A 14,070-nucleotide genomic window follows, 5' to 3' on the forward strand; every position below is an offset into this window, starting at 1 on the left:
TCGAGGTGCGAACATTTTTCCAACGTTATTAACAAAAATATAAACGGTGAGTAGAATTTTATATTAATTGGAAAATTGTTTTCAAATATAATTTCCCCACTCCGATAAAAAGGTGTTCCACGCGTTGTTAAACGCCAATTATACAACAGACATTACCCATCGTTTCCTAATTTAACAGGCAAAATAATTTCGTTCGTTCAAGTTGGCCAACAACGTTTATACGGGAATAAATAGCATAATCTAATTTTTAACAGGCTCTCGACGAATTTTATCGATTTCTTCGTCGATCAATTAGCTCGAGTTGATGCGAAAATTGTCGCGCCGAATTTCGTAAAGGAACGAAGAGTAGTAAGTTCTATTATTTAATCATCAGGGTCGCCGGTCGAATATTATTTTCCCTCCTTATCTGTTTATTTCGTTTCTTATTGTCAAGGTCGTAAGTAAAGGAAACACCCTCCCCCCCCCCCCCGCCCAGCGTTCCACGGAATATTTAATTAGTTTTTCCAGCCGACAGTTGCCGTCCATAAATGTTAATTGCAGATGAAGTGGTAATAAGAAGCTCCTCTCCCCCTGGCTCCTCCTGGCAACCCGCCCTTCTCTCGCCCCTTAATTCCTTACACCGTTTAACGAGTGCCCGCAAACATTATCCACCCCCTACAACCACCACCCTATAAACGCATCTTTCTCTCGTCTCTTCTCTCGTTGACGTCTCATTTTCGCGCAAATCATCCAATCCATTTCGATCTTAATTCCGTATTCGAGTCGTGTCGAGACGAAGCTCGTAGTTTCGATGTGAAATAATTCACATGGATGGAATAATATCAAATATCAGGGTAGAATAAAGATCGAATTTAAACGAAAACGATCGATAAAATTAGAAAAAGCGAAGGGGGGGGGGGGTAAAAGTGTGGATTAGTGGGATTGCTTAAAAGAAAGGAAAAAAAAAAAGAAAAAAGAAAAATCAGAATTTTTCCTTTATACGCTTCGCACCAGGCGGCCTTTCCACGGGGCTCGAAATCGTGGAAAAATCGTTTGAAGCGAGGAGAGAGGCGAGAAAAAAATCAGTGACGATGCTCGGCGAGCGATAGAAGGGCGGCGGGGTAGTTGGGCAGTAGAGGGGTCGTAGAGGCAAAGGCAGAAAGAACGGAATTTAATTAAGTAAAATTACTGTCGCGCGAAGAGGCGAGAAGCAAACGGGGCCGGAGAGGAGGCAGGGGGATGTTGGCCGAAAAGGTGGCGATGCAAGACGTTACATGGGGGAAGGGAGGAGACCCGGCATAATGATCTCATCCCTCGATAAAAACGTGGTATAATAGAAAGTAAACGAATTCGGCGAGCCTCTTGTCTCGCAAAATATTCCTTTTTCTCTTCGATTCGTTTTTTTAAATCGAACGAAGCGATGCGTGTAAAAGAAAAAGGAAAATCTTCAAAATCGCAATTGCAAGTAAATGTTACAATAACGATAACTCTTCCCGATATATTTACGATCGGTTGTGCTAAAAATCTCGCTCGAAAATCGAAACGAGCGACAGGTATCGAAAGATGGGAAAAATCTATGAGTTTGAAGAGTGATCGAATACGTTCCGCCAGCCAGTTAAAATAAAAGAAAGGTTATCTACAATTTGACGTGGGAAAAAAAAAAAAAAAAAAACAAAAAAATAGAGAGGAACGTAGATTTTTTTTATACTCGCTTAACGCTCGTTCCTCGCGAGGAATAGCGAGGAGAAGAGAGACGAGGTAAATAGGATGGACGGAATTACCCTCTCCGTCTCAACTAGAGTGTAACCAGGAACGTTGGATCATCCCGTTGGATCCCATGCAATCACGCGAAACGGCCATTTACGCCGCGTTTATGAAAAATAATATCTCCTTCGTTCCGACGGCGAACAGATCCTCGCAGTCTCATCGACGATGGAGAGGAAACGAGGTCCGCCACCGCCAACAGATATCGAATCATTTGTGCGCGCTTGTCCAATGCATAATTTAGAAGCTTTCGAGAACGGAAGAAAATCTGCATCCCTGAGACTTGTTTCCCCTTCCGTCCAATAAAGGATCCGTCCTTGAACATTCCTTTCGACGACGATTTAAATTCTCCTTCGTTCGAATCGTTCGTTTCGAATTATTCTCGACCAAGTAAGAGGCAAGTAAGATCGTGATTATGACAGAGTTTTTCGGGCGAAGCTTCAGGGTAAGGCACAGGTGCTTAATGTACATGCGGGGCATTAACCGAGGGGCTAGAGGGAACGGGTGACGAAGGCACAAGCTCGTTTACAATTGGTCTTGTTAGATTTGTGGACACGAAGATGAGCATAGCTCGTAGGCTTAATCTGTGCAAACGCGCAAGTCGATCTTGTAGCTGGATTTCGGGGATCGATGGAGGGAGTTTAGGCAGAGGGAATTGGGGAAAATGGACAGCCGGGAAATCGATATTGCCGGTCGATGCACGTGTCGAATCTTCGAGTCGATTAAATTTTTACGTTGCATCGGGAAAATTCGAAGAGTGGAAAGTTTCGCCGAGAGAAAATGTCGAAGGTTAGATTCATTCGCTATTTTCTCTCTCCAAAATTTCCAATTTTCGCGTTGTCGGCAATACCTGACTGTAAATTTTTGGCTAATCTTCCAACTCCGCGATGCCGCATTACGCCTACCGATCGAAGTTTGTTAAGCCTACTATATATCAGCAACACTGTTGGGAAATGTTAGAATTTGACGACGCGGAGGCTTAGCGTGATTTGTCGATTCGAGAACGCGTGTTTGCTCGAGGCTACAATTATCCGCGCTCGTTCCATCCAAAACGAAAAACTTTGCTTGGAAAATCGTGTTAATCGATTAATCTCCACCAAACATTCGAGAAATAAGCAACAAGGCAGTTTAGCGAGGCAAAGCGAGAATTTCTATAGAGTTGTTAGATCAGGCGTTCGATCAGAAACCATCCGCCTTCTCGATCCCAGATAGAACCGCAATCGACAATTATTCGCTCCCCGTTAATCCCCAAAAATCGATCGAAGGACGAGGAAGAAACCTTTTGATTTGGATCGAATTAATTTTGGAAAGCATGAAATTTGGAAGAAGGTGAGGTTATACGCACACGAGAGAGTTCCGTTCTATCTGAGATCGCAGGTAGCGGTAATGAAGATGGCTGGTAGGCCTACCTTGGTCGAATACAAGGCAGCGGGTGGTCTTGGCAGCGAGTCCCGGGGGCAGAGCGAACCTGTAGGCCGGGCCCAGCGACAGCCCTAACCCGAGCCCGAGCGCCTCCGCGCCGCATCGGCCCCCGAACACAGGCCCCACTAGAATCACCCACATAACAACGGTCATCAGTCATCAACATCATTTATTAATATCATATATTACATAGTATATACATTTACATAGCTATATATATATATATATAGAGAGAGAGAGAGAGAGAGATTTCACATGCAAACTCTTTTAACTCTATTAAATATCAGACGAATCGGAGAAATTGTAAAAAGATTAAAAGAATATATATGTGTGTATTTTTATATAATAATCTGATGATTAAAAGTATACGCGTGGAATTTTTATTGAAACATATCGTACGCTCCGATGGATCTGTCAAAGGATATTTTTTTGTATAGGCTTTCGGTATTAACAGATGAGCATTTTAAGAACATTCTACTCGTGTGGCTTTAATTCGGCGGATATGAATTTCAATCGTAGGGTTGCCTCGGATCAGAAAGGGTAATCAACCGCCTGCCACGTGCTGACTCGAAAACCAATATAGCCTTTCGTCGAGGCAGTGACGACTCGTGACTAATATCGATAACCCGCGTATCGTAATAACTATTTCGTTTCGTCCAATCGATCAAAGTTAATTTCTTTCCGAGTCAGAAATTCGTTCTTCGTGATATGTGTGAAATCTTGGAATTTATAGAAGAAAATTATTTCTTTTTTTTTTTTTTTTTTTATAGAATAATAAGTCTCGATAATGATGCGAAACGTCTCGATCGAAAGTCAAAGGCAAATATCTGAACGAGGCGTGAAAAGAATTTTATTCCCGTTGAAAATTGTGCACAAACCGAGTTTCGCTCGAAACTCCTCCATAATCGTATTGAAAGGCGAATAAGGGAATAGAAAAGAATACTTTGTGGGAAAAAAAAAAAAAGAAAAAAAAAATAAGAAGGGGGCAGCTTCCGCGTTTCGTTTCCGTGGAAAGGAAACACGTCATGTGCCTAAGCCACAATCTAAATTCATGTTTCGGGGAGGATAAATGCAGCGGGCATAATGGCAGGGGCTTAACACACTTTTAAAAAATTCAGATGCCTTTGAGATGCAGAGCGCGGAGCTTCTTTGCTCTCTCTCTCTCTCTCTCTTTCTCTCCTTCTCTTTCTGGCTGCCTCTTCGAGACTTTTAGTAGCTTACACGCTGATTAAGACACCCGATACAATTAGGCGGCGAAAAGAACCTCAAAAGACGGTTCCCTCTCTTTACCTGTGCTCCTTTGCCCCTTTAACAGGCTGCTGTACGTTCAACGTTTAACGGTTGCGTTGGCAACAAGAAAGCTTTTCTCTTTAAGAAATTTGACAGCGATCTCCGGGAGGACAGGAGAACTTTTTCTTCGTTCTATCGAGGAAAGATAATCGTGAATCAAGTTTCTTCTCTTTCCGGAAGAATTTGTATCGTTTCTATCGATTCTCGCTCAGAAATGGGGGATAACTTTTTTGAGCGGAAATAAAAATATGAGAGAAGGGGAATACATTACGGGATATTTATCTTTGCAACGGATATATCGTCCGCTCCTTTTCTCGATCGAATTATCGAGAGAAATCGGTTGCAAAATTTGGTAAATCGCACATTGCAGCTCTAACGTAATTTCATCGACGTTATGTTTAATAATATGGCAACAGTTTACGCAATTACGGATAAATATAATTAAATACAAAACTAAATGAAGTTGTGTTGCAACTACTGTAACTACCCGTATATGTATAACAACAAATTAGCGTGACCAAATTATCATTACCCGATTTGCGAAACGAAAACTTTGGAAACTAATCGAAACTAGTCGTGTAATTCCACAAAATAATAATAATAATTGGAAATATAGGGATTTTTCGCATCGAACTCAGAACTCGTTACTTCTTCTGGTAAGAAGAGGGAGGGGAAAAAGGGGGGGGGGGGAAAGAAAGAAAGAAAGAGGAGATTCGATGTACACACAATGTTGTACAGCCTCTGTTGAAACACGAGGCGGACAGGCAGGCTGATACAGGGTGTCAGAAATAGCCGAGACGAGGAGGTAGGGTAGAAAGCGAATCGACTAACAGTGCAAACAGGCAAGGAACAACGTCAGTCCTTGCACCGAAGCCAAAGCAGCGAGTCTCGCTTTCTCGATGAATTATTCAAGGTTCTTGATCCGGTCTCTCAACCGTATAAACCGACAGACGGATTCCCGTCCTCTCAATCGACCAGCTACCGATTTTTTCCTTCCTTCTCGCTCTCTCTCTCTCTCTCTCTCTCTTTTCGTTCCCCTAAGTTCTGGCCTGGTCCTCTCCCTTCTTGCGAGTATGTCGACCAGATTAAGATCGCAGAATCGACTGTCAGCTGCGCGGTGATCACGATGCGCAACAATCGCACGGTTCAGAATCGTTTTGTGCACCATGTTGGGCAGTCTTCTGTTTTCCCTTCTTTCCCTTTTGCTTCTACTTCATTCTTCTTCTTCCTTTTGCGTGTTTTCTTTCTTTTATTTTTCTCCTTCATTCATGTATTCGAATGTAAGAGAATAAGGTGGAATTGGATGTTCCAAATTTATGATATTTTGAGTTTTTTAAATTTTCAATTTTCGAAACTCTAGACACGGAGGGATACTTGAAATAGGACGAGAGTCGAATTCTTCAATTACGATTTGAAAGTTTCGACAATCAAGAGAGATGAGATGGAATTAATGGGATGAACCAACGATGTTAAAAATTCTCTAATAGTCATTCAACGAGAATGAAAGAGATGAAAACTGGATCAATTTCGAATTCTCGTAAATGAAATTTTCTGTTATTTCTACGAAAATGACTACGAAATAAAACTAACGAGATTCTTTTTCTACGAAATTCTTGAGAATATCTCAGTTTTCGGATTCTATCTCGAGTACGATGAATCAGAAAAATGGGAAGGGAAGACGTAAGAATGAAAGAATTCTCATCGATGTGCGTCTGAAACACGATTCAACACCGATGACCTGCACGTCCTGCACCGAGCTGCATATGCGTCGACGACGTGGTATGAAAAGACGAGGTCATTCTTTCGCAAGAATGAGCAATGAGTCGAAGGAAGAGAGCTCGGTTACTCTCTCGGAGAACAAGTAGTAGAAGACGAGACGTTCAGACTGGAAGTGGAGAGTGGATTGTGTTGCGGCGAGTTAGCCGGCTCAATTGCTGGCGTGAGACCTTCTTATCCAACGCTCTAACGGTACCATATCGAAATGAATGCAAAAGGAAGAACACGCTTGCCTTCCGCTCGATGCATAAAAAAACAACGTTTAATCGTCTATTTCAAAATATTCATCGTAGATGTGGACAAAACGAAATTTTCGAGATTAGAGAGTAAAGGTAGCTCAACGATTTATTATTCAAAGGCTTAAATGTGTAATTCGAGCTTATTTTAACCGAGAAACAGTAATAAAGTTATCGATTGAAGTAAAGGATTCGAAATTTTGATTAATTTTTCGACCGACCGTCCAACGAAATATAATAATAATTTCGATTGAAATATCCAATTAAACGAATAGTTTCTAAATTCGAACACATTTGGATTTTCCAAATATATATCCCGAACGAATATGAAGTATAAATGAAATCGTTACGATAAATTGCACGTCGTATATATATATAAGATTTACCGATGGATCGATAGGAAAATCGATTGACCTCGACGTCTTGGGTGAATTCGAACATCTCGTTCTGTTCACTCCGTGTAACGAACGTGACGTGTTATTGCTCGATGGATCGAAGTCGAAGCGGGAAAAGGTGGACAAGAGACATCGAAGCTGTTGAATGATAATCGACGTCGATTTTCGACCGTAACAGCCGGCGTGTATCGATTGTGGAAAGACTAATGGCCAACGTGGTTAACCGTATTATCCCAGGGCGGAAGTCCGCCAGTTCAAACGGGGACATAAATAGCGGCGGTTCCCGAAATCGTCTGTTTCAATATTAGTTTAACAATCGTGGATATAGAATCCGATACGAATCCCATGCTTCCACTTATTACCGGTGGCAATAAGATACCGGTTCGTGAATCCGCAAATTCGAAAGTTTGCTTATAAACTTGTCCGTGAGTTCGATATTTCGAGAAAAGAAGGGAAAAAACGACAAGGCAAATACATCGAGAACGTTATTCTTAACACGATCAACGAGAAAAATCGAAGATAATAAATTACGATACTAAAATTCATCAAATTGGTTTAAAAGTTTTTACAATCATTCGGTATGAAACGTTGGTTTCATAATTTTTCATAATCTCGTTATTAAGAAGATTATTTAAACGTGCACGAGAACGAATGTAATATAGAAAGAGGCGAACTTGGCTACAACAATAGCGGAGCAAAGAATAAGGGAAATAAGGCCGAGGAGAGGTTGTTGTCGGATTCTTTATTAATTTTACAACTTTTTCATAAAGCAACGAGCCGCCATAAGGATTTGATATACTCGCGCATAGTTTAGTGAATATTGACGGTGAATCTCATACCTCCACCTCCCTCTCCTCCTCCCCTAATCTTTAACCGCGCTTATCGGGTGGATGCTGGTCGGAAAACGGGTCTCCACGGGTTTTTCATAGAAATTCCCGGGATTTTTTTGGCCTGGCAAGTTCCTAGCGAGCGGGGCAGATTGGCGATCGAGCGAAAGTGAGAGTCGGAGCAGAGGAGGATGGCCCAAAGTTTCTCAGGGCGTTCAAGTTTCACGGTGGTTGATATTTCATACAGAGTGTGTGCAACGGTGTACCCCCTTCGTCGGCCGGCTCACTACCTAATTCCACCTATATTATTCATGCAACGTTACAATGTACCTTTTCTTCCACCTTGTGTACAATTCATCTGAGTAAAAAGTGTGGTTTCGCGTCCGGCTCGAGATATTCGTCCGACCATAAATTCGTATTTTCGTTTCTTCTTTCGTTTTCGTTTCGATTCTTTCTTCGAAAAAAAAAAAACTTAAAAAACTAGATAATTACTTATCAAAAGAGAGAGAGAGAGAATAGAGCAATAATTCTTCTATTCGTTAAAAATTGAAACCAAATCGTGGAAAATTTTCAAGGATCGGCGATAAAAGGGCGGGTAGGAAATGATGGATCGTCGATTTTCCGGAAGGAAAAGGGGCGAATTTAATTAGAGAGGAAGCAGGGAAGGGAGAGGATCGTCGTTTCGGTCGCAGAAGAGAGTGGAGCGTATCATTAGCGTCAAGCGGTACTCGAAGGATTTCGCAAGATCGTTCGGAGCTCGAGGAACTCGGGGAGCGTATGGAGGCAGCTCGAAAGTAAAGTGGGCCCCGGTGTCGTGAGGACAGCCGGAGAAAATACAGGCGAAGTCAAACACAAGCCGCCTGTGTCCTCTTTTGCATTAAACGCGCATTCCGTGGCAAACGATTAAGACCTAAGAGAAACCGCTTGTCCAACCCGAACCAACCAACGAATGAATGTCCTTATTGTCCTACCGTGAGAACTCGAGGCACGCGCTTCTCGCCGTGAATTCGATATAATTAAATAAATTATACTGGAACGGCTTCGCTTTTCTCGCGCGATTCTCTTCTTTTTTTCTTTTTTTTTCTTTTTTTTTTTTTTTCTTATTACGTTTATATCCTCAAACGCGTACCATGTTCTTTTTCTTCCCTGTTCGAACACGCGACACGGCTGCTCCTCCCGAGCAGCAATGTATTCTTCTTACTTTATGCAAATTAACTTTGTTCGTACGGTTTAACGAAAAGGGGAGGGAAAAGTTATCGGGTATTGCTTTTTACAGGCAAGTTTCAATTCGATTGTTCACTCTCGAAGGCAAAGACCGAGTTTCGATCGAGCGGTAATTGTTTGCAGCAGTTTATTCGATTCGATCGACGGAATAATATTGTTCTTTTTTTTTTTCTTTTTTTTTCGTCTCCTCGAAGAGAAGAGAAGAAAAGAATTGTTGAAACGGCAGAAAATCATCGACGCTGTATATCGTTTTAAAAATATGCAACGATATCGCGTTACTTTCCTCCAACTCGTGTTACTTTCACCATTTATCTAGCGTTTACTCCTAAACCTGACGTGTCGTGAGACTGAAAAACCGTGGAACCGTGGGTAATTTGAGATGAGAAACCATATTGCATACCGTGCTAACCTAACGTGTTTTAAAGAAAACGCGTTCTTTCTTCAATTAAACGCCTCTATTTTCACTCGCAATAGACGAGCGCCCTATAGACTTCAATGGCAAAAAAGACTATTCACGCGATCACACTTTGTTCGAGATCGAATTCGACCGATGGATGGAGGAGAGAGAGAGAGAGAGAGAAAAGTATGCGAAAGAAAGTGTAATTAAAATTAATTATTCGGAAAGTAATACGTAATAAAACAGGTGGAATAAATATCAAAGTAGATATCAGCTCATTGGGGCGAACAGGTTGGTTCAGAAATACTGAGCTTTATCGGAGATCTCGTACAAAATGGTAGAGAACAAGCTGTCTACTAATGCTTGTGTAATCCTATAAGCGGTATAAGTCCCGATGACTGGTCGGAATAATACCGATAGGCCGTTCTACCCTCTTTGTCCCGCTCGCCTCTATTCGCCTCTCTACCGTCCCGTGCACGCAACAACCCTTCCCACCAAACCTTCCTACCGCCACGTTTCAACTTTCAAACCCGAATCTTTCCAAACATTTCCCAAATTTAGAAATCAGAATTTTACAAACGGTGTAAATATTATTATTTTTAATCAATTAATTAATTTTTATAAACGCCACAATATAATCTTATTCTCTGAAATGTTACACACGAACGGTTATCATTAGGAAGAAGGTATATTTTTTTGTACGATATATGGCGAAGTTGCATTGAACGGGGAGGAGGATATTTTTTTATTCGGGGTGCACAAGGATGTGCCTTTTTTCTCTCGTTTAACGAGAGATTCTCGGCTGTTAAACACTCGGTTGAACGTAGTAAGTACATAGAACCCTCGTTTGACTCTGTTCGCCTCTCGAGGCCAAGCCTGGCTGCGTCTGTGTTCCCTTCAGCGGTGGTGGTGGTGGTGGTGGTGGTGGAAGGGAATCGGATGCGAGAGGATCTTTTCCCTGTAATTAATTTAAGAGGGCTCGGTCGAGGTACTCTTGGCGGGCAATGTCTGACTAGATCTACCGAGAGTTTCGTGGCATCTCGCGGATCACCGAGAAAACGAACAGGGGGCGTCCCTCCTCGTCTCTCCTCTCCTTGTCGCCCTTCCTTCACCCCAACGCCTAGTTTTCTTTCTCCATCTCTCTTCTCCTTTTATCCTTGAGGCTCGTTAAAACGAGTTATAAGTTGCGCGTATTATGGGAAAAAAGATGGAATTTTTGGAAGAATTAATTCTCTCTCGAGACGACACGATTTGTGAAAACGAATTTCGTTTCATTTCTGATCGATTATTTAAATTCCAATCCGATTTTTAAACGTTTCGCTCGAATCGAAAGCGGGCGTCGCAAGATTCGTTCAATTAGAGAAAGGGAAAGATTCCAATTTCAATTTTTAAATTTGCTTTGCTATCCTTCTCTCGATCGTCGAAGAATGGTCGTTGATTATTCAATCAAAGCGAGAAGTACAAGGCGATGGAGCGTTTCTTTTTTTTTTTTTTAAATGGCTACGCAAGTATTCTTCTCGCGTTGTCGCGGGTTATAAGGCGGCGTTAAGCCCGCGTTACCGAAAAGGGAGATACAAAAAGGGAGGGAAGGAAGATGGAGAAGATGCCAGGTACTCAGGAAGCGGGAGTATAGTAGAAGGAAGAAAAAGAGGATCGGGGGGAAGGGAGCGCGTGGTAATCCAAGATTTATTCTCGCAGACTGTGACAGCGGGACTGGTGCTTCTAGCACGATTTAAGGGCTACCGGATTCCTCACCGCTTTTGCAACACTTGCCACTGATCTGGCGAGGAAACGGGAAACCGATAGCCACCGCGCTGCACGCACCATCGTCTCCACGATAATCACCCACGAAAACACATTTCCAGAGGAAATGAAACGACTATTTTCTTCCTCCTAACCAAAAAAAAAAAAAAATAGTTATTAAAAATACAACGAGAATCGATCGATTCTCGCGATTTTTAATTTTTGTTAATTATCGTTACGTCGAAAGTGTTGTTCGATAAAACTCAACTTGATACATTAAAAGAACGAAGCGTGACAAATTATCCCGTACGACAAAGCAAAGATCGAAGGAACGAGTTAACACTTTATAACACTAAATAACAACAACATTCGCTCGTATGCACGAATCTTTTTACGTGCGTATCCGTAACACGCGAGCGGTGAAGATGAAACATATATACGCGGAGAAATCCCGTGTAGGGGTTCGCGCAATCATACATACATACTCGTGAATACATCTTCAACAGCGTATAATCTTCTTGAGACGCGATGAAGTGTGAAAGAGGCGGAGGAGAGAGAAAGAGAGAGAGAGAGAGAGGAACGTGATAAATCGTGGCGGCCAATGGTAGCCGGCCGATCTCCTCGATTAAAGTAAAATATATGGCAGCTTTAATTACGAAGAGATTTCGGAACGCGACTGCTGGCCAAAGTATTATACTCTCGCGCGCGAGAGAAGAGAAAGAGGAGGAGGAGGAGGAGGAAAGGAGAGAAAGAGAGAGAGAGAGGGGGGGGAGCGTGTAGAGAGGCGAAGGAAGGAAAGAGGGGAGGGTAGAAAGGAGAATAGCGGTAGAGGATGGTCAGGAAAGGGAGACGATGGGCCCAGAGGGGCGACCTCTTCTCGCAGATGCATTATTCATGGACTGTGAGAAGATACGATATGATCCAATATGTGGCTGCGCGCCCATACCCGTTAAATATGCCCAACCTGAGAAGATACCGGGCGAGCAACACCTCCTTCCTAATCTGCTGAAAATTGGTCCACGAATTTTCGAGTAATTTGCCGTGGAAAGATAGCTTCTTCGCGCCACCGATAGGATCTCGCACCTTCCCCTTTCCAGCCGATGATACCCATGTTTCATCGAGATTAAACTCCCCTCCCCCTCTATCATATCGTATCTCTGATCCTTCGAACAAGTTCCATGTGTGCCGTTCAACGCCATGATTTTTTTTACATCTTGATCAATGAAATCCGATTCCGCAGACGGTGATATATATATATATATTAAATTAATCAAAATATCGGCAAAAGAGTGCTTTTTTTCTTCTTCTTCTTCTTCTTCTTCCTCTACTTCTTCCTTGGTTTCTGCGCTTATTAAGAGAAGTCGACGATCGCAAGGATTGCGCGCCATCATCGAAGAGCGTCGACTCGAACACTCGAGTCCGCGCGAAAAATTCTGGAGAGCTTCCGGTGGCGTGAACCAAGTGGCAACAAGATTTAGCGTGGGGGGAGGAGGGGCTTTGAAACAGGAAAATAAACGGCGCGAGAGGACAAGCGGCGTGGATCCGGGTGGTTCGATGTTCCGACAGTTTTCACGCGCAAACAAACACGCGAGTGTTGCCACTTTGAAATTTTCCCAAAGATACCGAACTCATCTCGTCACGAGGCGAATATGGCACATATTTGTTATTAAATTTATATTATATCGCGAATTATTTTTTTCCCTCGCCCACGATCTTTTTTTATATACCTTTTAAATTCGAAAAATGGCAGAAAATTTACGTTTTCCGGGAAATGGCCGCTCGTCGTTTCCGCTTCCTTTCGATTAAAGGTTGAAATGATCGCTGTACACAACGCGGTATTCCGCAGCGTTACAACAGCCGAGGTGCATACTTGCACCGGAGGCGGCGCGCAGCAACGCGCAGGCCGCGGTGAAACGTATTAACACACAATGAGATAGTTTTGTTCCACGGCTCCTTGGAACCCGCGCGCTTGTTTCGCTTCTCTCCTTGTTCAAAGCACGTTCCGTACCACGGATATCGGTCTACCCGGTGTTCCAAAATTCCAAACACCTGTCGTTTCCCGCGAACTTTTATATATCATTGAAAAACGAGACCGATTTCGACGAAGAAAAATTTGTTTCTTTCTAGGTCTGGCGAGAATAATAATCGTAAAATTTCCCTCCGTTTCGATATCTCGTCTCTCTTCAACAACAACAAATGGATATTGAATAATTGGAGAAATAAAAGGAGGGGAGGGGGAAAAAAGGTGGAGAAGGAAGAGCGAACAAGCAAGATACAGGTTTGGTAATCGAGGAATGTAAACGGCAATTCGTAAAATTAGTGCTCGGACGTACTCTGTTAATTGGCGGCGGTTCACGGCTAAGTTACACCGCGCATACGTGGTAGTTTCGATGGAAGGGTTGAAAAGAAACGGAGTAAAAATTTTATTTCTGTTTCGTGTATAAAAAACTATATTATTATTTTCGTTTCCAACTAATTATCGAATGAACACGGGTATGAAAGGATGTGGAGAGAAATTTTCTTCGACCAATATTAATACATACGATGTTTCTACATTTTTATTGTACATTTTTAAATGTGCAATATTGAAATGTAATGAGAGGAGTCGATGAATATTTAACGAACACCGCTTATATGGATGGCTCACAAAGGACAGACCATCGGGTATCCCCTTTGCACGAAACTTGCCGTTGGACCATTGTGCGCGGACGTTTTGATAAATTACCGAATAATTGTCAAATGTTAGAAAACAACAAAGTCGATGCCGACACCAGCAAAAAACTCGGTCCCAAGTCGGAACAATCCGAAGCGTTCGCTATTTTTGTTAAACGTGTGCGAACGGTTGTTCGAACACGCCAATGATTACGCTTCGAAGATATTTATTTTCATTTTCTGCTAATGTAAATCTCGATTCTTTAATTAAAAATACCGAATAAGAAAAAGAAACATCGTTCTTAAGTAATTAATTCTCGTATTTTTTTTTTTTTTTTTTTTTTTATATATAAAAGATAGACAAA

The 14,070-nt window shown here is 42.2% G+C and overlaps 1 protein-coding gene across 3 annotated transcripts in view; it reads right to left on the minus strand.

The window, feature by feature from the left end:
• Positions 1-14,070, minus strand: part of LOC100872815 (E3 ubiquitin-protein ligase Rnf220) — a 128,332-nt gene that overhangs the window by 90,920 nt on the left and 23,342 nt on the right. For all 3 annotated transcript variants that reach the window (XM_086904041.1, XM_086904039.1, XM_086904040.1), the window contains one exon: positions 3,153-3,290. In XM_086904041.1, the coding sequence (XP_086760167.1) occupies positions 3,153-3,290 (138 nt within the window). The remainder of the gene's footprint in view (positions 1-3,152; positions 3,291-14,070) is intronic.

The sequence above is a fragment of the Apis florea genome, unplaced genomic scaffold (assembly GCF_048593485.1).
Source record: "Apis florea isolate Af1SG1 unplaced genomic scaffold, ASM4859348v1 contig_2293_pilon, whole genome shotgun sequence".
Lineage (NCBI taxonomy): Eukaryota > Metazoa > Arthropoda > Insecta > Hymenoptera > Apidae > Apis > Apis florea.